Genomic DNA, 27,573 nt, shown 5'->3' on the forward strand with positions numbered 1-27,573 from the left:
TTCTATTCAAATCATGACACGTAATCATGTTCTTAAAACAAATTAACTCCAAACAAAAATTTACTATTTAATACTTACATATAATGTATAGCAAATAATCAAGACGTGAAGTAACGGCTTCATTAAAACGTCCTATTACAGTTAATATAAGTTAAATTTTTAAATACAAATAAAAATTTAGGGTAACATATTTTTATGTCATAAAAGAAAGAACACAAAAGAATTTAATGCCCTGCTAGACTTGGGAAACAGGGTAAAAGAGTAAGTTCACGTGGATGGACATGTCCATGGGCTCTAAACTAGCCGACGACCTTTTGTTATTTTATCATTATATTTGAACGTATTCCTTACTCCGACGATGGAGAGGGAAAGCCATATGCTTTCAATGTCATGAAAGAGAGAGAGAGAGAGAGAGAGACAAATCAATCCAACAAAAACCAACGATCAGAAAGACATTTTCCATTTTTCAAAGAGAGACGTTACCCCAATGGCACGTGCTCATCTCTACTTCTTCTTCTGAGAAGTTCAAAAATCAAATCTTTTAACTCCCACCCCACCATCCTCGCCACACCCAGCTAATGTCTTCTCTTTGGAACCCAAAGGCTTAGCCTTTTTGCTTTTGGTAGTTTAGTTAGCAGGACCCTTGGAGATGATGGAGGCTTTGTTGAAGAAGAAAGATGATTGGACTGATTCTGTTAGTGGGTTGAGTAGTTGTAATGGTGAGTCTAAGGAAACTAGTAGCAGTAGTAGTTCCAGTGGATCAAGTTCAGGGAAATTGGTTGACAAAGTTAAGGTTAGTAAGGCTAGAGGGTCAGGGTCAGGGTCTGCTTCACCTCCTCTTTTGGGTTGGCCTATCAGGAGAGCGACTACTGCTAATGCGGCTGCTGCTCCTATTACTACTGCTAGTACACTGTCAAAGAACTCAGATGTTTCTAATGGAAATGGTGATGAAGACAAGAGTAGTAATGAAGATGACAAGTTTACAAAACTGGGTTCAAAGATTAATGGTTAGTGATGTTGTTTTCAAGTTCAAATTTTGGATTTTTCGTTTCTGGTTTATGTTTAGGTAGAGAGGTAGCTCCATATTCCATAAATCCCATAAATCCCGTTTTCCATTTCAAAATTCTAACATGAGACCAACTGTTTGAGATGTCTCTGGGAGTATTTGTTTTCTTTCTTGGCTTTGGATGTCTCCAATTTGGATCAATCTGTGATTTTCTTCTTCCAAGTCTAATTCTTTTTTCTTTTGAATTTTAAGTAGAGATTGATATGATGAAGGAGAGGTTTGCAAAGTTGTTGCTTGGTGAAGACATGTCAGGTTCAGGAAAAGGGGTTTGCACAGCTTTGGCCGTTTCAAATGCCATTACCAATCTCTGTGGTATGCTCTCTCTCTCTTTCTCTCTCTGAATTTATGGAATTTTGAAGTTCTTGTTCCTATTTTGTTCTTTTTGTGAACTTATTAATTTGTAAAAACTCTATGTAGCTACCATATTTGGGCAATTGTGGAGATTAGAGCCTATAGCTGAGGAGAAGAAATCCATGTGGAAAAGAGAGATGGAATGGCTAGTTTGTGTTAGCGACCACATTGTTGAGTTGATACCCTCTTGGCAAAATTTTCCAGATGGAAGTAAGCTTGAGGTAATTATCATCTTTAGTCTTCAAGTACTCCAGAATCATTTTTTGTTGCAGTAAAAAGGGAAAAAAGAAGAAAAATTTCAGAATAATGTGAAATTTTGTAAAGTTATACTTTCTCAATCTGTAAAATCCTCTTTGGTTGCTGAGGAAAGCATTGGAAAAGAAAAGATCTTTTAGTCTTTTGGAATTTCCACTGTTTGTAATAGAATGGTAAAGGTTTAGTAAATTAAGCTAAATTCAGCTGTTTTGCTGTTTTTTAGCTATGAAATTCAACAATCAGAGAGCATATTTCCAAATCAGATGGCACCCAATTTAAAGTTTCTTGTCATTTAACTGTTTCTGCTTTCTCCTGTGTTTTTCATAGGTCATGACTTGCAGGCCTAGATCAGATATTTTCATCAATCTCCCAGCCCTGCGTAAGTTAGATAACATGCTTCTGGTAAGAACTAACAATGCTTGCTTTATGGGTCATGGTCGTCTTAATTTTGGGTACTACAGGTTCATGTTTTAAACATAAGCCGGCTTTTGCTGTGGCAGGATATATTAGATAGTTTCACCAACACAGAGTTTTGGTATGTTGATCAAGGGATTATAGCCCCAGATGCTGATGGGTCAGCCTCCTTTCGGAAAACACTGCAACGCCAGGAGGAGAAGTGGTGGTTACCTGTGCCCCGTGTGCCTACAGGCGGTCTCAGTGATAATGCAAGAAAGCAACTGAATCACACGCGTGAGTGCACAAATCAAATATTAAAAGCTGCTATGGCTATCAACAGCATTTCATTATCAGAAATGGACGTTCCAGACTCGTACTTGGACACTCTTCCGAAGGTCTGATAATTATACCTATTTTGATCTCTTGTTATGTCTTCATTTCATGAACTGCATTTAGGTAGATGGACAATGCCAGAAGTTCCTACTTTACCTCTTAAATCTAGCAACTGTTTGTTAGTTATGCCAACTACCCCCATTACAAGAAGAACTTTTCAATTCATATTGCTGCTTTCAAGCTACTGCACCACCTCGTTTAATTGTTATAGGCCAAACATAGATCAGAGAAATACTACCATGGGTAGTTATTTACCTTATAACGCTATACCATTCAAAGATAATGTGACATAGTTTTCTAAAATGTTGTTGCAGAATGGAAGAGCTTGTCTAGGAGACCTAATTTATAGGTATATTACCTCTGATCAATTCTCAGCAGAGTGCCTGCTTGATTTCCTTGATCTATCCTCTGAGCATGTTGCTCTTGAGATTGCAAATCGTGTTGAAGCCTCGATATATGTGTGGCGTCGAAGATCTCACTCGAAGCCCCCAATCAATCCAAACCGATCTACTGCAAAATCATCATGGGAAATGGTAAAAGACCTAATGGTTGATGGAGACAAGAGGGAATTTCTTGCAGAAAGAGCTGAAAGTCTCTTGCTTTGCTTGAAGCAGCGATTCCCCGCTTTGACTCAAACTACCTTGGATACCAGCAAAATCCAGTGCAACAAGGTATGAACCCATTCTTCAGAAATATCTGGTTTTGTCAAATGCCACTTCATTCTCCCACCAGATGTTACTCAAGTATAACTTATTTTAAATTTTCAGGATGTTGGGAAGTCTATTCTTGAAAGCTATTCAAGAGTTCTAGAAAGCCTGGCATATAACATTGTGGCACGCATTGATGATTTGTTATATGTAGATGACTTAACTAAGCATTCAGAAAAAGTGTCATCGATTCCTACAGTTAGTGTAATTGCGCACAAAAAGGTTTCAATCCCATATTCGGTGCCTGTCTCTAGCACTCCCTATAAAACAGCAGTCACCACACCAAGCTTTTCACCTGCACCACTGATCAGCCCTGTAAGGGGAGAGAGAACTCCTTTTCTCAAGGAGAATAACAACAAAAACAACAGCAAGCCTCACCGCCGTGGCTTTGGAGTGAAGAGGGTCTTGACGAACTATCTTGGAGTTGATTCAAAAGCAAAGATATGTGGCAATGCAACAGATCGTTCATCAATTATGAACTCTAACAGTACAGAGAGCTCAGGGAATCAAAAGGATCACATTGCATCAAAACAATCATCAGCATACCAGAATGGGACCAGAACGCGACAAGTTCCTCCGCGATATACTGTCACTTGAGATTGTTCCACAGAGGAAAAGAATAAGATGAGACAAATAGAATAGTTAATGACAGAAAACTTCTGGTTGTAGTAAGATACTAATGTGTATGAGTTCCATTTTTATATATTTTTGGTTGTGTTCATGATATTCTTGTAGTTTCAAGCAGGCTGCTATTTGTATCAAAGCAGCCTACTCTTTCTTAGGGTGTTACAACTGTGTGTTAATGTGAATGTAACTGAGATGAGATAAAATATAGTCATGAGATGCTTGTTCACTCAATCTCTTCAACCTTGAAATGCAGATTATTTTTTCTTTAATGGTATAAAATAAAAAACTATGGGGCATTCCGAGAATTGAACTCGGGACCTCTCGCACCCTAAGCGAGAATCATACCACTAGACCAAATGCCCTTATTGGTCCAAAAGTAGAAAGAGAGTATTGATAGCTAAAAAGGTTGCAGAACATCCAAGGAGAAGGGCATGCTAAGAGGCATCTTCAATATGACACTTCAGTTAAGCATTTCCATGAATAAACCACCATTATAAACAAATGCATTTAGATCTTCCAACAACTAAAAGATGAAATATCCAACATAACATTGATGAATTTAGTAAATGTAAAAAAAGAAAGAGGAAGTATTGGTAATGATCACAACTATTTATGCAACTGTAAATTGAGGTAGAGAATCAAAATTTAGACTTATGAGACTATTTTAGATGCTTGATTTTTGTTATAAATTTATTATTTTTAAGAATTGTTATATAACATGTATAATATTATATATACAGTAATGTGAACAAGTATATCATGTGAACAGAAATAAAAATAAGTCAAAACAAATGGTAAATTTCATGAGTTAATTTCATCTTTAGAATGTTATAAAGAAAATTTGATTTGATGGCTAAGTATGAAGTTAGTTTAGAGGTCCTCCTCGCTAAACTCCACTATGTTGTTAGACTAAGACTCTCGCCAACTATTCAATATACATAATCAATTCGTGTGTTATTCTCATGATAAATGTGTTGTTCCATTATATATGTGTTTTTTTCCTAATGAACTATTCTTCCCATGATGAATGTGTTTTTTTCATACGTGTTTTTCCCATGATGTCTAATCAATAATTTCTCGCCAATTGCTTCAAAGAAGCCATTTTTACTTGATAATACATTAGAGCCTTGACAATTCAATCGTCGTGGTCAATCATAGTTTGGTCAATTCTCTCATTTACATTAATCGGTGGCTTGATTAACTTGGTCAATTGTGACCTCCTTCGCAATTAAATCGATCACATTGACCGATGCTCAACTCTGCTAATTTGTATCCAATACATCTTACCATAAGTACTCGAATACCGTTCTTCCTTTTCCTTTTAGTTGCTTCTAATGCATCTCATTTTAGTTGTTACAACACTACTTCTCCTCTTACTAAAAGATCTCTTGATAACTTAAAAATATGATACCATGACATTTGATAAAAATAGATTGAAAAAACAAAAAATCCATAAAATATGATTTTATGAATCACTATTGTCGACTAGGTTGAGAACATACCCAACAAAAAAGGAAAGATAACAAAGCATCCATTTCTAGTTGACATCAAACGTTACACAACAATCTAAACCATGAAGAACAAACAATTTAACGCTCCTGATAGCACGGTCGTTGTAGTATAGTGGTGAGTATTCCCGCCTGTCACGCGGCGACCCGGGTTCGATCCCCGGCAACGGCGACTGGATTTTTTAATTCGTAAAAGCTTCTTTCGAAAAAGAGAAAGGGAAATATCTTTCTTCTACTCACTCAACACTTACTTTTTCTTTTTTGACACATTTTCCGGGAAAAAAAACAAATTCCAGAAAAATTCCAACAACCTCGAACTAAACAATGCGAGCTAAAACGCCACCGTCACCGTAACAGAGACAAAGAGATCTCCGCTGTCTGATCTTACTACTGAAACTCTCCCACCTGCCCGATCATGACAACCAGCATCCACGTCACCGCCTTGGACAGCGTCGTGAACGTGAACTCCCTCTTCACTTTAGCCGTCTTCATCGGCCTAGCCTGGAACCCTTACGATTCCAGCAACACCCTCGTCAACCCAGGCAGCCCATGTTTCTCGAACTCGAGAATCGCTGAAGACTTGATAAAGTTCCACGTCTACTCCTTCAGCTCCTTCCTCTTCTCCAGCCTCGTCGCTTAGCTCTCAAGCAAGCTATCAAGATCTCCAAGTCCCATGCTTTGAACATCCACATTAACTTCCGAGGAGCTGAGTTGTTGGAACACGTTGATGTTAATAAGTCGTTGCTTCGTGTCGGGATGTTGGTTTCGGGTGCTGGGTCGGTGGCTGGATGTGTGTTTTTGATGTTGGCTTTGGTTAATGTTGTTCAGATCAAGGTTGGGACTTTGGCTTGTGGGAGTGGACATGCGTTTGCGGCGGTTGTTCCTCTTGTTATTTTGGTCCCGCTTGCTCTTTTGATCTATGTTTGTGTTGGACTCTATGCTTTTACTCGTTAAGGTTTATACTTTCTTGTTGTATTATGTAGGTGGAATTATAGCAGAATGAAGGGAAAAGACTGAACTTTGAGACGTTGGGTGGTTTCTTAGTTATTGTTGCTGTTTGTTGTATGATCTAGGTGGTATTATACTGAATCAAGGAGAAAAAAAAGTTTAAAATTTGAGAATGTTGATCTTTTTTTTTCTTGGATTTTTAAATTTTAATGTTTCTGGGTATGTTTTGTTGTATGATCTAAGGTGGAATGGAATTATAATGGAACAAGGCTACAAAGATTCGGACTTGAATGTTGTTGATGTTTAAATTTGGGTTATTGATTACTCTATATATCTCTTTCTTGTATGATATAGGTGTGGAATTATGATGAAACAAAGGGAAAGTTGAAACATTGAAAGTGTTGTTTGATTCTGTAACTTTTCACTTGGACCTTTGATTTTGTTTTTATTATTGTTGTATCAGTTTTGGTATCAAGTAGGGTTGAGACTAGCTCCAGGTTTCAGAAGAGTAGTGTTTGGAAAATTGCTAGAGTTTGTATTTCAATTGACAGATAAACAGGGAAATGAGTTGCTGATTGAGATTTCAAAGGGCATGGATGTCTTGAAGATTGACTCTGGTTTGTCTTAATGCGTTTTTAGCTGAAGACCCACAGTAAAAACACAACCACATACAGAAAAACGAAAACCACAAGCTTATCAGCCCACAAAGATGCTGTGAAGGCAGAATAGAAGTAGGTAATATCGGAAATTGCTAGACTAGGTTTTTTTTTTTATAAGCTAACTCCCGTTGGTTGGTTTGAAGTTATACCTTCTTTCAGTTGTTTCCAGTACTATTTTATTGCTGTGTTGACCTTGGCTTGTGCTGCATTATTCTGGTTTGCATGAATATTTAAGCCTTGGATGGTTTTCATGAAGTTAGGGACAAGAGAGTCCAGTGAAACAAGGTGTAATATATGACTTGATAGTCAGGTTAACTCTGAATCAATGTTCTGGAATATTAGGGCTAATTGCTGACAAAGACTTTTCTCTAGTTCTATGTCCATTGTAATTGATTGAATTCACTTGTATTTGGCTATTTTTTAGCTATTTGTTTCAGTATAAATTGTCCAGAAGTGTCATTGTTTCAGTATAAGTCATCGAGAAGTGTCATTGCTTCAGTTTAAGTTGTCCAGAAGTGTCCCTGAATTGCATTGAAGAAATGGGAGCTCCAATGAAGTACACCTGTGTTGTAGTGTTTCTTGTGATTTTGAGCATTGCTGGGTTCAATCGAGTAGATGGATATGGCCCATGTGGGAAACATGACATCGAGAAGGAAGCTGAGAAGCTGGCTCCTTGTACGAAGGCAGCTCGAGATTTGGAAGCTCCAGTTTCTGAGCGTTGCTGCACTGTCATGGAGAAAAAGCTCAAGAATCCTGCCTGCCTGTGTGCTATTCTGTTTTCTTATACAGCTAAGAGTGCTGGAGTCATTCCAGAAGTCGCTGTCACCATTCCCAAACGCTGCAACATTCCTGTTCGTCCCGTGGGTCACAAGTGTGGAGGTAGAATTTACATATTATTCTCCTTTACTCTCATATAATGGTTCTAGTGGTAGTCATTTTGTCTTCTAGCATCTCATGAAGCTATTGTTTTATCTCTTGCAGCTTTCCCACTGGTTTAAGCGTGAAGACTCCATGGTTCTTCTTCCTGTACTAAACGACTCGGTGTTAGCAGTATCAGTGTGCCGGATTTTGTCCTTGTTGCTAGTCAATCTAGTTGACTAGTTCCACTGTGACATCCAGCCTTTAAGTAATAAATAAAACTGCTGTTGTATCTTTGAATAACAAATGAAAATTGTAGTTGCTGCTTTTGAATATTAAATATAAGTTCAGTAATCTTTCAGAAACATTTGTATCTTGTAGCTCAGACAACCTTCTTCTCAGCAATGGAGAAGTGAAAGATCTAACTGATAACATTCCTGAAGGATAATTTCATGTTTGAAGTGAATGAAATTGGGTGGACAGGGGGAAAATGTTATGCTTTCTCTGTTCTTTCCTATTTTGTGGGTGAACATCGCAGCTTCTAAGAACTCTCACACCCACTTTCTTTCCTTTTTTTGCTGAAACAATTGGATAAGCTACAAGCGCTTAGTTGCTCAGCTCGAGGGGCCTTTTCCAAACTGAAAACCTTGCTCCAGGGTTATCTTCCCTCCCTATTATCTACCTTGAAGATACCCACTGAAGAAAATGGTAGAGATTACATTGAAACTAAAAGAGACAAGACAGGATAAAAGCAACAAAGAAGCAGTGAAAGCAACGGTAGGTGACTGTGGGAATATGCAGTTTATAGCCAAAGATATCAGATCCTGAACGATATGACTTGCAACTTGTAAGAGGAGAACAGCTGGTGATTCTGCAAGCAGAATAGACAAGGTCTAGTCCTAGCATGAAGGTGAATGATGCAAGTGGGTCATTCATAATTTACTGGGTTTTTGCCTGTCAACAGTGGTTAAACAACTGTTGGAGATGCAGCAGGAGAACATGCCAAAAAGGATGTTGCAGACTTGTACTAGATTGGTGAGAAAGCAAGCTGTGGATGATTTAATAGGGCCCCCTTTGGTAGAAATATAACATTAAAAAAAGTAAAAAAGAGATGAGGATAAGCCGATAGGGAAAAGAAAAAAAGGAGTCTAAGATGTCGCAAAGCTGTCTGATCCCCAGATAAATGTTCTGATTGCCTTCGTTTGTGACAAACACACTCACGTTTGTGCCAAGAATACCTATCTTCTGTCACTTCGTAGAATTTTCTACAAGCAAGCTACCTTTTTTAGATCTCATTGCACTGGAGATAGCATCATCCCCTTCCATATAACAAGGGTAATTGTTACTGTTGACGGTCCATATACTGATCACTAGGCTAATAGCAGGAACAGTGGTGCTCTGATTCCCACTTCTCTTCAAGTTAAAGATAAGAAGATTTGTATTTTGTACATATGTTTCAACTCAAACAGGGGTTCAATTATGTTGTTAATGAGGAAATTGAAGTTTCTAGACTCTAGAGAAAGAGGGTGTAATGGATATGTTGGTAGGTTTTGAACTCGTTAGATGCTATGCTGGCAGCTGCTCATGAAAAAGATTTCTTTCTTGCCCCTTCAGGATAACGAAGTAGTGGAATTACAGTAATGACTTGAGCCAGCACTAACCGCCATTGGCTTAAAATAGCCACGAAATTCCTAAAATACATGTCTTTGGAGTAGTAGGTGCTGCAATAAACAAAGCTCTTTTGTCTAGTGCTACCTCCACTATGATTTGTGGGTTTCACATGTATTACTCTTAAAGAAACCTTTTTGAGCTTCATGTTTCACTATAAATTTTGAAGTTGAGAAGTGTTTATGCATTGCAATATTGAAGAAACTAAAAAAAGAATGAAGTACATCTGCTTTCTGGTGTTTGTTGCTATTCTGGGCATTGCTGTGCTTAATGTAGCAGAAGGTGCCGGTGAGTGTGGGAGATCATCCCCTGACAGGGAAGCCTGGAAGTTGGCTCCTTGTGCAATGGCAGCTCAGGATTCGAATGCTCAAGTGTCTGACAGTTGCTGCCAGCAGGTGAAGAAAATGGGCCAGAATCCAAGATGCCTCTGTGCTGTTATGCTTTCTAACACAGCTAAGAGTTCTGGAGTCAAGCCAGAAATTGCTGTCACCATTCCTAAACGCTGCAACATTGCTGATCGTCCTGTGGGTTACAAATGTGGAGGTATATATATGTTTTATTTGATATAGGATTGATCACAGTTTTCTTTACACATTTGTCCTCTGCTTTATAAGATCTCTGCAAGGTTAATTCTCATTTTTCTGCTTCTGATGTTTTTGCAGATTACACTTTGCCTTGAACATGAAGGACCCAAGTCATGGTTCCCGGTGCTGTGTGCCTACCATTAGAAGTACCGTGTGTGCTGGATTTTATGCTTTTCTTTAACTAGTTCGTCTAGCTGATGAATTAACTGTGACATCTGGCCATTTGTATGATAAATAAAATGCTTGTGTTTAGTTATCTTTCTATAACATTGTTCTTATTGCTAAGTTCTCAGAAACCTTTCTCCCCCATATAATGGCATCCTTTTTACAAGTTGCAGAGTGAGACCCTTAGCTTGCTTGATTGCTCTATAAAATAGACCAGAATTATGGAATCTGGTATCCAATCAGGTGACTTTCCTGTTCTCTGAATTGGTTTAAGTTTGTGATCATTCATTGTATTCAAGATAGCCTAAAATGCATCTACTCTTGAAAGTGGAATCCATTTGGAGACGGGAAGGATGTTTATGTCAATAGCTATACTAGTTGATTTGCTTGTGGGCAAAAATCCAACTGAGAATAGTTCAGTACATGGAGACTAGACTAGTCAGGCAAAAGAAACATATAATACAAGGTTCCGCAAACTGCCCTAAACATATCAGCTTACAAGTGAGACTTGCTCAAAGTGGAAGAGTTGGGACAAAAAGAACCACAACATTCTGCCACAAGTCCTAAGCTGTATTATGCTCTATATGCTTCTACTGTACTGCTAGCTATCTACCAGCTTATTTCCATAGTGTAAAGACGATCATACTGCCAGTATTCCTGCAAAAATAGTCCATGAAACATAGTTTCAATCAGCTGGATCAAAGGAAATATGCAAAGAACAATGAAAGTATGCCAGGCTACATGAATAGTACTCTATGAATAAATTTTTGAAGTGGTAAATGTAAATGAACTAAAAATCCATAACAGAAGGGTGCATATACAGATAAAGGAAAAGAACATCCATCAGGGAATTCTTAATATATGCCTTAGAGTATTGGGATGGCAGATTTGCATTATTTTGGATTGAGATGTTAGTAATAAAGTGAGCCTGCACAAACAAAGAATAATCGGTTAAAGACCGTTCGATGTGATGTATAAAGACAATGAAGGGTATTTGATTTATCTCCAAATATCCACTGCTTTCCATACCCTGCCACCAATTCCCTCTTGAAGCACCACCAGAATTGTTCCCATTGGGGTCATCATCTTCCCCATCCTTTTTGAACTGTCAAAACAAAAGCAACAAGAACAGAGAAAGCCCTGCTAATTAGCATAAAGAGAAGTGTTCTAAAGAAACATAAAACCAAAAATAGCTTGGAGACTAGGAAGAAAATTAAATTCTAGGTGAAGGTTAAAATCTAAGGTTTGAATCGTCGTGCGCCTTAAATTTGTTCAATTGCGAAGGGAAAAGGAAAAAGCGCAGCAAGATGAAGGACCTATATTGCTTCAGAAAACAGACAATACTCTCACAGGGTGGCACACAGAAAAGCGTATGAGTTAAGTAGTATTGCGATGTGTGTTATACATACATAATGTTGAGGCTCATTGGTATTCTTCCTTGGAGAATAATTTTCTTGTCCTCCATAGTATATTGATGAGCTGAAATAGCAAGGTTCCACTGTTTCATTCTGATAAATGGATGAACTCTTGTCTTTGTGAGTTGTGCCACTGCTTCGTCCCTTGCTATCAGTGGAATGATCTGAAATAAACATGTGCAGGTTCTCATCACATATGCTAATATTCAACTTTCTCATGCTATCAGTTACTTGAGAATCCAGTAAAAGCTGGCCTGAGACCTATCATCAGTAATTTGACTCCAGATATATGGTTTTCTTTTTTACCAAAAAAATCAACATTTCCTGCAAATCCATCCAAGAACCAGCAGAAAAGACAATGACAAAGTTAAACAATTAACAACATTGGTACAAAAAAGGCCGACAAACCTGGGTTTCCATATTTGCCATGATGGGGCAAACCCTGACTATTCCATGACCCCATCATTCCAGAGTGACTGGAGTCCCTCCCTAGCACCTGAAATAAGAAAGTGAACAATTAAGACCTTTGCAGCAATTCATGTAAAAATGACCAAAAAAATTAATAAACATCAGAACATAAAAGAAGGATAATCACAACAAAAAGAAGCCATGCATAGTCAGGAGTCACCAAGGTAAGGTTCCATTGCACAGTCCATAGGCAACTTTCCCTCACATTCTAATCCAAAAGCACTACCTAGTTAGTATTGGAATATACAGATCAGCCTACCATTTGTTTCTTATCCTTCACTTCCCATATCCATTGATGCAAATCAGTTTAACAAAGTAAAATATTCAAAAGAAAAAAATGAGTACTCCTCTAGCTAGAATCAACCGACCAAGTGAATATAGGATAAATAAGGGTACAACAAGCACCTGATGTACGGGCTTAGTGTTATGTATAGCTTCCCTGCATCTTTTCAAGAATCATTTACTAAAATAAATCCCATCAACTTTTTATTATCATCATTCATATAAAACCAAGTCCAATCCAATTCCATCATGAAGTGGGAAACAAGAAACAAATAAACAAACAAACTATAGGCAATAAACCATCTTTATCCTTTATGTATCAACTTCTCAACTTCCAATCAAGCATTACCTCCCTATATCAAATTTCACATATTAGTAAGTAAATAGTTGCCTAAAGAGTAAAGGGTACTTTTTTCTCCTCGTTCTAAGCCATCAAAACCAACAAAGTTGTATCATTTATGAAAAAAGAGAGGGGGAAAAAAGACCAGGAGAGTGAACTTGTTGAAGCAAAAGGGATGTTTACCGTTGATGGGGGAGGGAAAATAGTCCCAAAAATCCCACTTGTGGAGGATGAAGAAGAAGAGTCCTTGGGACCAAAGAGATGATCGAAAGAAACAGATGATGATGATGATGATGAAGAGTAAGAAGAAGAGGAAGAAGAACCACACACTTGCCTTTTGTTTTCCATACTCTTTAACTTAAAAAAGCTTTCTTTGTCAACCAACGAACAAAACTACTCTTTGATAGATATATATCTCTTTAACAGGAAACGACCCTCAAAAAAAGAGACCAAACAAAAGAAAACAAAGGGAGGTTGGCAGTGGATAAGATTTGTCTTTCAGAAAAGAAGAAAAAAATAACAAAGCAAACAGATAACTAATAAAGAAGCCAGGATATAGCAGGAAATGCAAGGGGCAAAGCACACAGAGAGAGAGAGAGAGAGAGCACGTGAAGACTGCGGATGTATAGATGTCGTTGGCAAACCGTCTAAGCTATTTATAAGCCCCCAAAAAAGGCTCTAACTTCAACTTCGACGCCCCCCATTTGGATTTTGGAGGAATCTAAAGGCTAAAGAAAACCCCATGTGAACACATTCATTCCGTGTCTGGTTTTTGACACCTGGTGCATCAATCAACACCCAAGTGGACATTCTTATCTAAACCCAACCCTTGCCTGCCATGTGTCCCCATTGGGTATATCTCTGACCTTTGTCCAAACCCCATAAACAAAAAAGAACCAATTTAGAGTTATGGAGAAGACTCTTAGCTGTTGGTGTTTCATTATGTGTGATAGAATTAATGGATAAGGTTGCTGGGTTTCAAGTTGAAAGGTGTGAGATATGCCATTGTTACATAATAAACAGTTGACTCTTTGGGGGAAGTCTTTTCATCATCCCCCTCTGATCAGCAGAATCATTTGAAGATACCATTATGCCATGCAATGAAAGATATTATAGCAATCTATCTTCTTTGCAAATCTTTGAAGAATCAAGGACCGAATATATGTTTCTTGAAGACAAGATTGAGAAGGTGTGTGACATTCTTTTATTGTCTTTCAACTTGTAGAGATGTCATTTTGATAGTGGAAAAATCAAAATGTGATAAAAAAAGGTTACCATCGAATCTTGATAGAAGTTTAATTTATTCTCGAATATTATTATTTAATACATCAATTTGATAAATGAATTTAAAAGATTGATGTGTATCTATTTCGATTTATTTTTTAAAAAAATTAATTATTTAATTACGTGTTCATTGTTTTGTAATGATCAAAAATATTATTTAACTTTTATTAAAATCGAAAACATTTAAAGTTAAGCTACGTGTCGGAATTTATCATACTTCAATGGAGTATATTAAAATTTATATGTATAAGATAATAATCCATTTGTTATATAAAAAAGTAAATTAGATTTATTAGCTAAAGCTACAATGATTTAGCATATTATTTTTCAAGTCGGACAATGATTAACTGAAAATAGAAAAGATTCCAGAGAGTTGTAGTTTACTTGAATAATACCAAAAAGAGAAAACAAAAGGGGACCATAGGGAGGGAGAGAGATATTGGGGATTAGATAATGACATTTAATTAATTAATTAGCATCTCATCATGGGAATAGCAATGATTAGTTGCCACATCGTTTCCTTTAATCTCATCAAACCCTAGCTAAATTGTGTGGATTCATGGTTAGCACAAGAGCTGTAAAGATCTATTCAAAACTTGTCATTGGAGGAATCAAGATAACTGTCTCAACCCTCTCCTAATCTTGATCATCCCAAAGGCTATACTAATTGCCTGGTTTTCATACATATCTCTGGCATTTTAGAAGTTGACAAAGAACATTTTATACTTGAATTTAGATAAACATGATTTCTAGATAAGGTTTTTAAGCCATCAAATCTTATATTACTACTTAACAAATATGATGATTAATAACGGACCCTTTAATCAAGTCATATCATATACAATAAAAAGTAGCAAAGACGTAATTTCAAGATTTGAATTTGAAACTTTCAAAAGATTTGAATTTGAAACTTTCAAGATAAACAACAAAAGCGTAATTTCAAGATTCGAATGTAAAACCTTTAGGGTTGAGTTTTAAATTTGAACTGTAAAAAACTTTTTCGAGAAATTGTGTTAATACTTTTATAGGAACTTATACTAATATTTTCTAAAGTTGTTATTAGATAACATTAAAAAAGAGATATGCAAAGCATAAATGATTTATATACCTTGGGATGATGATATGGTACTTTGGGAATTTCCTTTGATATCATTTCCTTTTAGGTTCCTTTTGGATAGCTATGGACAAGTGCTTAAGAATGAAACCCTTTTTTCTTTCTTTCTTTCCTTCGTGAATGTGCCAATTTCCAAGGGCAGAGAAGTTAAACTTTTATCACATGCTACACCATTGGATTTTTGTTTGACAGCATATGCCTACCCCCCCTCCCCTTCCCTCTCTCTCTCTCTCTCTCTCTCTTTCCTATCCATTTCACTTTTCCAAGAAGTTCATTAGCAAATGCATTGATACTTGGAAATTCTATTATTTGCCCCCAAGCTCTTGCAAACACCACATGAAGCTTGAAAAGATATACTTGTTGAAGTCATATACAGGATCATATTCTTTTCTGCAGTGAGGATTCTCACTCCCTTAATTTTACTTGTAAGGTACAATAATTGCCTGTCATGAGTTTTGGATCATAGGAGAGGGCTAGCTAGGTTCAACTTGTCCACATACAATGGAAAATTATATTCAACAAGAGTTTGCTAGGTGGCACATCATGCATCCCTATTATTGTGTGATCATTCTCTTCAACTTTTTTTTTATATTTGATTGACAAAAAATTGACATAAAGTTACCAGACAAGAGATAATCCTTTTCCATCCCATCGATTTCCTTCATTTTTTTTTCATTTTTAAGGTTTGAATTCCATATTTTTAAGTTAAAAATAATTACCAACTTAGGGTATCTCGTTAAAGATAAGAACATTGTGAAAAGAAAATAATTAGGAAGTAAATTACTCGAGGATTTAATTTGATATAGTATTATATTAACTTAATTATTATTAAAAAATGAGTGCACATTTATTTAATAACTTACACTTAATATAGTAGGTTAATATAAAATTCAATATATATGGTTAATGAACCACAAGCCTTATATATATTGAGAAATATATAGGAATATTATTGACTGGAATTTTTCTTTGCATTAATCATCAATTACTAAAAAAAGGGAAGACAAATGAATTTCCTAGCAAACTAAAAATGGGAAATGATTCCCTTAATATTCAAGCAAAATGTGATGTCATTGACGCCACTTCCTCTTAATAAATGCAAAACTTTATAAAACTTTCAAAAGCATAATAATTTTCCTTAACTTAAAATGTTCAAACAATATTTCTTTGTGATTCTATGTATTCTCCACTAATGTTTCATTATTATTGTAATTTTTATTTATATAAATAATTTCATAGAAAACTAAAAAAAAACCTGAGAAAACATTTGAATCCTTTGATAAATGATATCAAAGCCCTTCAAGAAATTGATATTTTTGTGATGTTTGTAAAAAAAATATTTTATGAGTTTTATAAGTTTGAATCGATAACTATGAGAATAAATTGGTTGTAATTAATTTTCCAGCTTTTCTTGGATTCCAAATTCAATCTTTCCATTGGTCTACATACCAATTTATATGGAAATTGTGGTTAGAATTTCATAACTCCACAAAGGAATTTGATCCACTAGTCAAATTGCAACAAGTGAAGAACATTCTTTAGATTGTCAGAATCTGAGACAATTTGCCTTGCATTTAAGTAATTTTCATGGGGCCTATCCTTTTTTCCAAATATATATATATATATATATATATATATATTACAACTTGGTAAATTAAATAGACTTTTTGAGGCCTTTGCTCTTTGGTAGTATATTTTTATAGAAAAATATACGTATATACACACATATACATATATAAAATTTATTATTAAATTGTACGTAATAAAAGGTCAAATTTTATATCCATTTATACTTACATGAAGGGTTAGAAATAAAGAGTATGGATGTGAAAAAAAAAATGTCATTTTAAGAATAGATAATTTCAAAGATTTAACCCTCGACGATGTTGGCATATTGCACTTGAATATTATAGCTTAACGGTAGATTGTATGTATCTGTTTAGTCAAAGAATTGAGTTTTCAGATTTTTCTTCTTCACAATTTTATTTAAAGGAAAAAAAAATAGAACCTTTGCTATTACAATGAAAAGATACGAAATAATAAACACTTTGCAAACCTTATAATTAATGATTTGAAGTTTTATGTAAATTAATACTTTTGTATTTGATAAAATTTTAAATTATATATATTAATGTTTAAATAGAAACTTATTTAATATAAACTTAAAAAGGAAAAAAATATATGAGATTTAATGACATCAAAATTAAGGAACTAATGATAGAATTCCATAATTAATTGAAGTTTAACTGTAATATATAATTCTCAATAATTAAATTAGATATAATATATATATATATATATATATAGTAACTTGAATGTATAGCTTTTTATGGGATTAATATATATGTTATGCGTTACCAAATTGATTACTGGATTTAATAAGCTAATTACAAACATTTTGTAGGTGAATCTTTTAGTTTAAACATCTCAATCAAAAAATTAATAACGTACTGCATTTTCTTTTCTCGTAATCATAATTTTTTTTAATTAAAAGTTTGAGATATTTCATTAAAAATCACATCTGTCGTGTTGTTTAAAATTTTTTTGTGAAAATGACAAAAAACCTTCTGATGACATGAATAAATCTGACCCAAGGATAAGATTCTCTTAATCATAATTGATTAGCAAAGAAGCAATCAAATCTAAGAAAAGCAAAAAGGTGATGCACGGGTTCATCTCATTCTGGTTTAATCTGACAGAAGAGACTTGTGCTTCATTTTTATCAAAGTTACATATGAATAAAAGCAAAATCCATTAATTCTCTATGGTCAAATGTACTTATTTTGTCTTATATGAACTATATACTACATACATATATATATTTGTCAGCTGAAAGCAGATAAACAAGCTACCTTAATATCTATATATAGTAAGCATAAGAGAAAAGGCCTAATACAGAAAACCAAGGAATCCTATTATTCATAACATCAGAGGTGGTATTTCCATGGAAGGCATTGAATCTTTGGGCAAGAATGGGAGGCATTCCATGAGCTCTTGCATTCACCTCCTTCACCATCACAGCGCTTGCACACAACTCCCAAGGTGGCAAAATTTGCATATCCTACATATTCAGTCATCGAAAATCTATTAAACTCATCCAAGATCTCATTTCAAGAGAGTAAATTAATCCCTTATTTTGAATTTAACACACATACATATGCATATATATAAAAGAAAAAGAGTAGAAAGAGACTAAGAGATTGAATACTAACCTCGACGATGAACGCGTTTGAGAACCCTGCTCTCAACATTTACGAAGTTCCAAGACACCAGAAGGATCATGAAGAGCAAGACGAAGAACCCAAAATTTTTAGCCATAGCCATAGCCATAGCTAGGAAATTGGACGAAGTGTCAATGCTTTGATAATTAAAGAAAGCTTGTAATAAGAGTGCGGGGTGTTTTTCAATTGATCATGGAATGACAGCTCTTTTATAACAAAAGATTGGGTGGTAGATCTTGAAGAACTAATGGTATCCAACGTGCCACGCGTTTTCAATTTGCCTCCAAGTCTCCCAAGCGTAGGGCATGAGGGTGAATGTATGTCAATAATTGGGAAATTTTTGGAAGGCGAGGGTCCACACAAAGAGAAAGTTTGTTTCAAATAATTTAATCAACTTTTCACACCTTTATTCAAATAATTTGATTTCACATTATCTTTTACGAAAACGACATCGTTTTCAATTTTTTCAAAATTTTAAAAAATTAAATTTAATTTCTTCGATAAGAAGAAAAATGTTTGTTTAAAAACTTTGAACAAAATTTATCATCAACAATCCAACGTTTTCAACTGATCGGTTTTTAGAGTCCCATCCTATTTTATTTTTGAATAAAATATGATTTTCAGGTTTTTTATTTTGCTTTTTTTACCTTTTGTTTTAGTTAGCTTAGGTTAGCATAGTATAAAAGGTTTACCCTTTTCTGTTATTCTTCTTTGACCTTATGTTTTCTAAGAGCTTTGATTTCAATGTCATTACTTATTATGATGGTTAATTGGAATGTTATACTTTATCATTTGTGCTTTAGTTTGTATTTATTACCTTCTAGAGAAGAACCCTCAAGTGGATTTTCCTTTCAAATCAATTGGTTGAATTAAGCAATGAGAGAAAATTGTACCTTATGATTATTAGAAAAACATTACAAAAATTTATGTTTTTTCCAACGAAAATATTTCGTAGGAAAGAGTTTATTGAAAAATTTCAATCGGATGCTAATTTTACTATTTTTCAACAGAATTTGTCAATTGGAAATTTTCTAGACATAAAAAAAATTCCACTACTATTAAATTTTTTGATGAAATTTTCCATTGAAAAAAACCATTATCGTAGAAATTACTGATTGAATATTTGAATGGTGTATTCCATTGATATTAATAATTTTAATTTTTTTAATATTTGAAACCGATGAAATATTCCATTGAAATATTGGTTCACATGGGTATTGACAAATCTTCACTTAATTATTCATAAGTTTAACGTATAATTTTCGACATTATTTACATATAATTTTGTTGAATGTGTCAAACGGGTCAAATCTATATTATATATATTTATATAATGAAACCTCATATCTCAACTCAATTTCATAATATACTAAACTTTTTACACTATTGTATGAAAAAATGAAATGAAATCCCTAGGAAAAATTCAATGAACTTTCGAACTCAATTTCGGATAATGTTTTCCATGAAAATGAATCACAGACATTCAATTAACTTGCCAAAGTGGCAGCAGAGATTTGACTAATTTATTCGAGCAAAGAAAATGAATTACACCTTTTCGGCACATGCTATATTGGTTTCCAGAACAACCTGGAAAAGGAATTCCATGGAATTTCCATTTAGTCAAGTAGAAATGGTGACTTGCTTTTCCTCTCCATCAAATGAAAACCAAGACTTCTTTTAAGGGGTACATTCTCACCCCAAAATAAATGCTTCTTTGTATGCTATGGGTATCTAGAATTTTAGAATCAAACGTGTGGACCGTGACTAAGTGTGAAATCAATATCGCAGAACTTTTGATTTTTTTTTATTTCGCTTATTAAATAGTATCGATTCTTCATTTTATTATAATTGTTGAGAACTTACATAAGTAATACGATCAGACGAATTCTTCGTGAAAACGACAATAAATGATAAAAATTTCGATTAAAATAAAGAGAATCAAATCTAGAGTCATCACTCTTACCAAAAATTTTCCAAGTCTAATCGAGGTAAAAAGAAATTGAAAGTCATGACCATGAAAGATAAGGGTGAACGAAGATGAGAAGAAATGATATACTAGAATCTATTGTGGGTTATGACTTAGAAAAAGTGATTATCTTTGTCTGATATGGCAACATTTTCAAACTCATATATCAGTGTCTAGTCTATTTTTTCTCCAGCATCTTGCCTCTCACAACTCAAATTCTCAATGCCTACTTCCAACCATCCAAAAAATATTTCAAATACGTGGCAGCCTTGACTATGACTAGGATCTATGAACAATGTCAATCAGCCTAGCAATAATGTCAAACAATTAGTTATAAGCCTAGGATTAAAAGTTTTGCAATGGTTGAAAATGGGAAGTTTTCTTCAAATTACTTTTAAGAAATCTCCATTATTCTTCTTGTAAATTGTCGCCTTCTGTTAATAACAGTCATAGCAATTGCAGTATGTTTTTAATTTTTGAAGAATTTATTATAGTCGTTATTGTTTATTCTAATTTTCAATGGATAATCAGACATGAAAAATAAATATTTGTCTGTATTCTTCTAATTTATTCTTTGACTTGAGCCCAAATTTGAGTTATGAAAAAAGGCAAAAAAAAACTATTGCATGTTTAGATTCAATTCTTGGATTTCTTGCCATGCTGTGTTAGATAACATATATATATATATATAGATAACAAAAGTTTTAGAAAAAAATATTTAAATATTTTCATTATTATAAATTCAACACTTAATATTTCATGAAAACTTTATATTAAAAAAATTTAAGTCAAAATTGATGGAGAAAACTATGAATACAATTATTGCACATATTGATCTATTTCTATACTCATATTGTCAGCTTTCTTCATAGACAACTCAGTTTAATGGTTGTAATTAAACAAAAGTCAATAGAATTTCTTTTAGAATATATATATATCTATATTATAATCATATTAATTAGGAATACCAATATATTAATCAAATACCTAATATAAAATTAAGTGTTTTGCTCATATTGATCTAATTAAGCAATGTCAGTATTGCATCAATTGTTTAGTAATGAGGAAATACTCAGCCTTTCAAAGAAATAGCGTATGAAATAAGCACTGGTTTTCCACCTCTTTTTCAGCAAATACATAAAATTTAGGATATAGTTTTCAAAGTACATGAAAGCAATTGCATTTACATTCAATTGGTTGCATATAAGATTCATTCACTGTGTAGATTGAAGCTAAAAGAGTAGTAAATGCATATAACAAACAAATAAGAGGATGAAAATAAGTTTGATCTTCTTCGGAAATTCATTTGATTGAGGAAGCATAAGCAACAATAGGGCTCCTCACTTGATGCAGGCCATCATCCCCTATCAAAGAACCAGATGTCATCGAGTTACCAACTTCAGCTCTAACAGTCACAACGAAGGATTGCTTCAGGCCAAAAGTGTTGAAAGAAAGTACACTTAGTTGAACTTGGATTACAGGCCCTAGTGGAGCCTTAACAACTGGCTTGTAAGTTGACATAGCTGATCCAACATTTGTTACTGTCTTGTGAAAGACTCTGGTGATGGATTTTCCAGGAGTAGCAGATAAGGCAAAGGAGGGTAGTTTAGATCCCATGCGGTTCCATTTGTTTCTTCGGAACAGCTGCTATTATTCCTAGTTATAAGCTGCAGATATTAGGACCATATCCTTGTCCACACATAAATGCAATATAATCAATCTCCCCAGCATCATATATCAATCCAGGTTGGGCTGCTAGTGCAGGATTTATGTGTCCTGCCCCAAATGCAAACTCACTATCAATATTATTCTCAGAAGTCATAGGAAAAACTGCAAATGAATATGGAAATTTCTATGGTTTAGACTTAGAATGTGAGAATGCAAAAGCCTGTTAGATAGACAGTTAAGGACTATTAACTTCCCGTTCAAAAAATGAGAAATTTCCTAGATGCAACTCTTGATATTGCTTAAAATCTAGTACCTGTTGTCATTAGAGCAGACTTAATAGCAGCAGGAGACCATGTTGGATGAAATGACTTAACATAAGCAGCCCTCCCAGTTGCATGTGGGCAAGACATGGATGTGCCAGAAATAATATTGTATGGAACTACTCTTGTGTCATCTTCAGTTTCTGTGACAGTAGTAGCTTCTGACCATGGAGCCAAAATGTTAAACCGAGGTGCTGTAAGATCAGGCTGCATCAAATTAAGCAATCAGAGATTCGGAAGAAGGCAATTGAACAGACAATGGAGAAACTTATTTTCATTTACCTTGAGAATATCTGCTGCAATAGGGTTAGGCCTCTAGACGAAAATGAAACAACGAATGGGGCAAACTGATTATTTTCTTGGATGCTCTTGTTTATTGTCGCAGTTGGCTTTCTGATCAAAAAGTAATGCAACTAAATTAATAACAATTAACCACTAACTAAATTATGAATATTGTATTGAGAAATAGTAAATACTCTGTTGTGCTCAAATAGTTTAGAACAGTTCTTCCATCATCCATGTTCAAGTTGGAAAGAGGAAGAGGGCAGCTGAATGCATAGTCTTTGTTTTCTTCATCCAGAAATACCGCACCAACAGCTCCTGCCTCTGTTGCACCTTCGTCATCACCGAAATATTCGCGAAAAACAATTTTCCCTTTCACAAAGGTTTTGTTCAATGACCCTGGCAAGCAATAACTGCAATCCGTTATGAATTTTTTGGCATTAAGATGGCATTCACATTCATCCAATTTGTAGCATAAGTTTTGAATCTGTTATACATATATAAAACAACCCAAAACATAAGATCATCTGCAGTTTTCATACTACCTGGAATCTTTGAAAGTGAAACCTTCTGAGATATCTGGAGCATCTCCACCGTAGATGAAAGGGTACATTTTTCCCTTGCGATCAAATGTATTTATGGAGGTTCCCTCCATGCAGAAAATTAAGGTATAATCATACATATATGTTTTATTGGTCAATTCAACAGTTGGCAGAAACGAACCCCATTATCTCATAAATCTCACCATTACCCAATTTCACCTTTGTCACGAACTTTCTGTCTATGGTACTAGCAGCCATAGATAGAGACCAAGGTGAAACGTTCACAATCGATGAAGGATCAGGACCGCCATTACCAGCAGAGTTGGATGTCAGGATCCCATTCTTTATTGAATGGAAAGCACCGATAGCAATCGAGTCATCAAAGTGATCAGATGCACAGGAACCCCCAACTAAAAGAGAGATTATAGCTACTCCATCGGCAATTGCATCATCAAATGCTGCGAGAATGTCTGCATCATAGCAACCATCAAACCAACAAATCTTGTACACAGCAATGCGGGCAGATGGAACCCCTCCGTGAGCCGTCCCTTTGGCAAGGCCATATAAGCTTGCCTTGCTAACTAAGCCACCTGCAGCTGTTGATGCAGTATGACTTCCGTGACCTTCAGCGTCTCTCGGAGATTTAAAATCATCTGGACTGAACTCTCCATCAACCCGGTAGTACTTAGCCCCAATTATTTTTCTGAAAGAGATTACAACATTGTTAAGACCAATTTCAGGATTTAATAAGTGATTGTTCATGTATGTCAAGGTTATGTTAAATTCCATTTACTTGTTGCAAGTGAAATTGGAAGACATTTGGCAAGTGCCCTTCCATTTTGCTGGAAGTGGACCAAATCCTGTGTCATTAAAACTTTCAGATTCTGGCCAAATCCCTGTGTCAAGCATCCCAACAACAATATCGCTTTCAATAACTGATCTTTCCACTTTTCTGCTCGAAAAGCCCATAAAGTCTCGTGACCTTGATGTGTGGAGCTGGTTCTTTTGACTTAGGAACACAGATACAACCCCTTCCTCTCCTGGAAAAAAATTAAGTCTAAGGTTACTAACAAAATTAAGGAGAAATGGGAGTTCTTTCCTTAATTTCACCTAAAAATAATAATCTCTTCAAGAATTATCTCAAAATCAAACACCTCTCAGTTTCTGTGCCTCCTTCTTGGTCAACTTGGCTGCAAAACCATTGAAGCTCCTGTGGTAGCTGTAGAGCAAAGCATCTGATGCAGCACTGTTGAATGCAATTCATAAAGTTAGAAGTCTTTGGTAAATCAAAATTGGACAGAAGCTTAACATTCAAATGCTGGAATAATGAATGACAAACCTTGGAAGAACATCTTGAAGCATGTTGGTGTGAAGGCTTGGAGCCGAGAAGTCACCCTTTGGAAGGTCACCCATGTAAACAATGTAGACCTGGTTCAACAAAACAACTAGAGATATTAAAATGAATTCTGATTTGTAAAAATCAAGCAAATCAACTCAGATTTCATGATAGGGACCACAACTCTAACTGTCCTCCTAATACAAAGTTCATAAAAAAACTAAGAAAGCAAGAAAAATGTAATTGCCTGTCTGTCATCAGAGGCTCCATGGCAGCCAACAAGAACACTACCAGTGAAACAGGTAACCATAAGCCATGCCAAAGGAGAAGTCTGGACCGCCATTGGCGAGTTCTGTAGCTAGAGATTGCAATAACCCATAGCACTGAAAGGGGCTGTATATAAGTATTGATTAATTGTACGATGAATAAGCTCCATGGTGTTAATTTCTTCAAACAAAATAAGCATTGTTAAGCTCGCCAATGGAAGAAAGGTGTCAATGGCCGGCTTTTTCTGATTATGGAACATTTATTTCTGCCAAAAGTGCTGATCAGAAGAAAACTTATTAAACAATTCAGTTTGTCTCATATAATTGGCATTTGAATTGAGCCATTCAAAACATATATGTAGCACATATTGTTTGACTTGAAGTACTTTAATGGGTGGATATGTACTCTTGCTCTCGCACGAAACATTTCTCAAGGACATATTCATCCTGTTCTTAACTCTTATGCATTGATTTCTCTTTTCCTTTTTCAATTAAGGCCTTCAATTTTTTCCTTCACGAGTGAAACATTCTAACTTCAGAAATTTCGTCAACATGAACTTAAATGAGACAAATTTTGTCTGAAAGGATGGGATGAATATCTTATAATAACAAAAACCATGATCAGAATATTAATAAAATTAATCAATGTTGTTTGATAAACCACTAAAACTTTGCATTAATTTTCTCTTTATATATTGGAAAGAATTAATAGTTAACAAAAAAAAAATATGAAGGCCAAGTATCAAAGAGAGGAGATTGCACTAAGTTTTCACACCAAGAAAATTGATAAAACTAAGGGAACATGAACTTACGTCAAAATTGATGGAGAAAATTATAATTATATATTAACTCTAATCCATGGTAACTTAATTCGATAAATATATTATCCTTTATATAAATTTTATATTGTAAGGGTTGTGTCTAATTAGGCAAAATCAACAGAATTTTTTTATCTTCATATTTTCATTTGTATAATCATATAGGAAAATAAAAAAAAATTATGGTATGGCTAATTTATACCAACATTATATTGTAGACAATTATTTACCAAGTAACTAGGTACTAATTTTGGTGAGATTTACTTTTCCAACTTTCTTGATCAACAAATAGATGCAATTCACAAATTTAGGATGACATTACTCTTTGCACTCTCTCTCATTTTATTTTTCCATGTTCATAATTGAAACACAATTGCATGATTGCATGTACGATTCAATAATTAAGTAAATGAAATTGAAGGAGTACGAATACAACAAATAAACAGATGGTTAAATTTATTTTCTTCCTTGGGATGTTGTTCATTCGAATAAGGAAGCATAAGCAACAATAGGGCTCCTCACTTGATGCAGGCCATCATCCCAGGTCAAAGAACCAGAAATCATGGAGTTTCCAACTTCAGCTCCAACAGTCACAACAAAGGATTGCTTTTGCCCAAGAGACTTGAAAGAAAGTACACTTGGTTGAACTTGGATTATAAGCCCTGGTGGAGCCTTGACGACTGACTTGTAAGTTGACACAGCTGATCCTACATTTGTTACTGTCCTGTGAAAGACTCTGGTGATGAATTTTCCAGGAGTAGCAGATAAGGCAAAGGAAGGGTAGTTTAGATCCCACACTGTTCCATTTATTTCTTCGGAACAACTGCTGTTATTCCCGGTTATAAGCTTTAGATATGTAGGGCTATATCCTTGTCCACACAAAAATTTAATGTAATCAATCTCCCCAGCGTCGTATATCAATCCAGGTTGAGCTGCTAGTGCAGGATTTATATGACCTGCCCCATATGCAAACTCACCTTCGATGTTGTTCTTAGCACTCATTTGAAAAGCTGCAAAAGAATATGGAAATTTCGACGGATTAGGCTTAGAATGTGAGAATTCAAAAGCCAAGTTCCCGTTTCAAGCTGCAACTATTGATCTTGCATTAAAAACTAATACCTGTTGTCATTAGAGAAGACTTAATGGCAGCAGGAGACCATGTTGGATGGAATGACTTAACATAAGCAGCAGCCCCGGTTGCATGTGGGCAAGACATGGATGTGCCAGAGATTATATTGTATGGAACTATTCTGTTATCATATTCAGTTTCTGCCATAGAGGTAGCTTCCGACCATGCAGCTAGAATGTCAACCCCAGGTGCTGTAAGATCAGGCTGCATCAACAAAGAAACGGAACAATTAGAACTGAGAAACAGGCTAAGGCAATTACAAACAGAAGTTGGAGAAATTTATTTCATTTACCTTGAGAATGTCTGCTGTGACAGGGTTAGGTCCTCTTGATGAAAATGAAACAACGTATGGGGCAAACTCACTACTTTCAACGTAAGACTTGAATATTGTTGCAGTTGGGTTTCTGTTCAAACAAGACAGTCATGAAACCAAATTAATGATGTTTAGTCATACTAATTAAAAGTTTTTATGAATAATATTTTCAGTATAGATGACAGTAAATACTCTGTTGTGTTCACATAGTTGAAAACAACTCTTCCATTATCCAAGTTCAAGTTGGAAAGAGGTAGAGGGTAACTAGAAACATAATCTTTGTTTCCTCCATGCTGATATACCGCACCAACAGCGCCTCCTCCTTCGATTGGACCATCCCTATCACTGTCATAGTCACAGAAAACGATTTTTCCTTTCACTAAGGTTTTGTTCAATGTTCCTGCCAAGCAATACCTGCATTCCAAAGAATGTTTGTGGCATCAAGATATAATTCAATGATCCTGGCAAGTAATACCTACATTCGAAAACAAATTTCTGCAGTCTTCATACACTACCTGGAATCCTCAGAAGTAAAACCTTGTGAGGTATTTGGAACAACTCCACCATAGATGAAAGGGTACATTTTCCCCTTAAGATCAACTGTGTTGATTGAGGTTCCCTACG

At 35.1% G+C, this 27,573-nt stretch overlaps 6 protein-coding genes, 2 non-coding genes and 1 pseudogene across 14 annotated transcripts; 5 read left to right on the forward strand and 4 right to left on the reverse strand.

Annotated features, from left to right (window-relative positions):
- The first annotated feature begins 370 nt into the window (after positions 1–370).
- On the forward strand, positions 371–4,021 carry ROPGEF5 (ROP guanine nucleotide exchange factor 5). Of its 2 annotated transcripts, none has more exons than XM_021439820.1 (7): positions 371–1,007; positions 1,259–1,378; positions 1,484–1,638; positions 2,000–2,074; positions 2,173–2,463; positions 2,776–3,132; positions 3,229–4,021. In XM_021439820.1, the coding sequence occupies exons 1-7, from the start codon at positions 650–652 to the stop codon at positions 3,763–3,765; spliced, it is 1,893 nt and encodes a 630-aa protein (XP_021295495.1). In that variant the 5' UTR covers positions 371–649; the 3' UTR covers positions 3,766–4,021. The 2 variants fall into 2 exon arrangements, with proteins under 2 accessions (XP_021295495.1, XP_021295496.1); XM_021439821.1 differs by having other exon boundaries at positions 1,262–1,378.
- Positions 4,022–4,085: 64 nt separating this feature from the next.
- TRNAP-AGG (transfer RNA proline (anticodon AGG)) lies at positions 4,086–4,157 on the reverse strand. The gene has a single exon. It is a non-coding gene; the product is annotated as a tRNA-Pro (tRNA).
- Positions 4,158–5,404: 1,247 nt separating this feature from the next.
- On the forward strand, positions 5,405–5,475 carry TRNAD-GUC (transfer RNA aspartic acid (anticodon GUC)). Its single transcript has one exon. It is a non-coding gene; the product is annotated as a tRNA-Asp (tRNA).
- Positions 5,476–5,542: 67 nt separating this feature from the next.
- MEE60 (maternal effect embryo arrest 60) lies at positions 5,543–6,538 on the forward strand. The gene is given in 2 exon segments (XM_021439822.2): positions 5,543–5,938; positions 5,941–6,538. Coding segments are annotated over 2 exon segments (537 nt in total). The 5' UTR covers positions 5,543–5,718; the 3' UTR covers positions 6,258–6,538.
- Positions 6,539–6,685: 147 nt separating this feature from the next.
- Positions 6,686–8,200, forward strand: LOC110425046 (uncharacterized). The gene is made up of 2 exons (XM_021439823.1): positions 6,686–7,789; positions 7,892–8,200. Exons 1-2 carry the CDS (start codon positions 7,450–7,452, stop codon positions 7,906–7,908), a joined length of 357 nt encoding a protein of 118 aa, XP_021295498.1. The 5' UTR covers positions 6,686–7,449; the 3' UTR covers positions 7,909–8,200.
- Positions 8,201–9,400: 1,200 nt separating this feature from the next.
- On the forward strand, positions 9,401–10,287 carry LOC110425432 (uncharacterized). Its single transcript, XM_021440352.2, has 2 exons — positions 9,401–9,979; positions 10,099–10,287. Exons 1-2 carry the CDS (start codon positions 9,619–9,621, stop codon positions 10,113–10,115), a joined length of 378 nt encoding a protein of 125 aa, XP_021296027.1. The 5' UTR covers positions 9,401–9,618; the 3' UTR covers positions 10,116–10,287.
- A 235-nt stretch (positions 10,288–10,522) lies between these two features.
- LOC110425431 (uncharacterized) lies at positions 10,523–13,330 on the reverse strand. 6 transcript variants are annotated; one of them, XR_002446026.1, is made up of 6 exons: positions 12,874–13,329; positions 12,009–12,096; positions 11,595–11,764; positions 11,215–11,290; positions 11,007–11,113; positions 10,523–10,842 (listed from the first exon to the last, which is right to left on the reverse strand). XR_002446026.1 is itself a non-coding variant. In XM_021440347.2 (6 exons), exons 1-5 carry the CDS (start codon positions 13,036–13,038, stop codon positions 11,097–11,099), a joined length of 516 nt encoding a protein of 171 aa, XP_021296022.1. In that variant the 5' UTR covers positions 13,039–13,328; the 3' UTR covers positions 10,523–10,842; positions 11,051–11,096. The 6 variants fall into 6 exon arrangements, 5 of the variants coding, with proteins under 5 accessions (XP_021296022.1, XP_021296021.1, XP_021296019.1 ...); XM_021440347.2 differs by having other exon boundaries at positions 11,051–11,113; positions 12,874–13,328; XM_021440346.1 differs by having other exon boundaries at positions 11,051–11,290; positions 12,874–13,330.
- An 8,247-nt stretch (positions 13,331–21,577) lies between these two features.
- LOC110425338 (cucumisin-like) lies at positions 21,578–24,766 on the reverse strand. Its single transcript, XM_089785100.1, is given in 13 exon segments — positions 21,578–21,873; positions 21,876–21,950; positions 21,953–22,105; positions 22,257–22,470; positions 22,546–22,577; positions 22,580–22,656; positions 22,740–22,958; positions 23,091–23,194; positions 23,265–23,790; positions 23,881–24,127; positions 24,242–24,333; positions 24,427–24,515; positions 24,671–24,766. Coding segments are annotated over 13 exon segments (2,220 nt in total).
- A 1,221-nt stretch (positions 24,767–25,987) lies between these two features.
- LOC110425461 (cucumisin-like) overlaps positions 25,988–27,573 on the reverse strand; it is a 2,714-nt pseudogene continuing 1,128 nt past the window's right edge.

Source organism: Theobroma umbraticum, unplaced genomic scaffold (assembly GCF_002168275.2).
Source record: "Theobroma umbraticum cultivar Fairchild unplaced genomic scaffold, ASM216827v3 scaffold_81.0, whole genome shotgun sequence".
NCBI classification, from domain to species: domain Eukaryota; kingdom Viridiplantae; phylum Streptophyta; class Magnoliopsida; order Malvales; family Malvaceae; genus Theobroma; species Theobroma umbraticum.

Bases quoted from the DNA above. Each gene is read 5' to 3' on its own strand.
- ROPGEF5 (XM_021439820.1), top strand. From the start codon at position 650: ATGATGGAGGCTTTGTTGAAGAAGAAAGATGATTGGACTGATTCTGTT. The intron at 1,008-1,258 runs GTTAGTGATGTT...TTGAATTTTAAG, and splicing joins ACTGGGTTCAAAGATTAATG to TAGAGATTGATATGATGAAG. The intron at 2,075-2,172 runs GTAAGAACTAAC...TTGCTGTGGCAG, and splicing joins AGTTAGATAACATGCTTCTG to GATATATTAGATAGTTTCAC.
- LOC110425046 (XM_021439823.1), top strand. From the start codon at position 7,450: ATGGGAGCTCCAATGAAGTACACCTGTGTTGTAGTGTTTCTTGTGATT.
- LOC110425432 (XM_021440352.2), top strand. From the start codon at position 9,619: ATGCATTGCAATATTGAAGAAACTAAAAAAAGAATGAAGTACATCTGC.
- LOC110425431 (XM_021440344.1), bottom strand. From the start codon at position 13,038: ATGGAAAACAAAAGGCAAGTGTGTGGTTCTTCTTCCTCTTCTTCTTAC. The intron at 12,097-12,873 runs GTAAACATCCCT...TTCTTATTTCAG, and splicing joins TTTTCCCTCCCCCATCAACG to GTGCTAGGGAGGGACTCCAG. The intron at 10,843-11,006 runs GTATATGCACCC...CTATTTTTGCAG, and splicing joins GATGTTCTTTTCCTTTATCT to GAATACTGGCAGTATGATCG.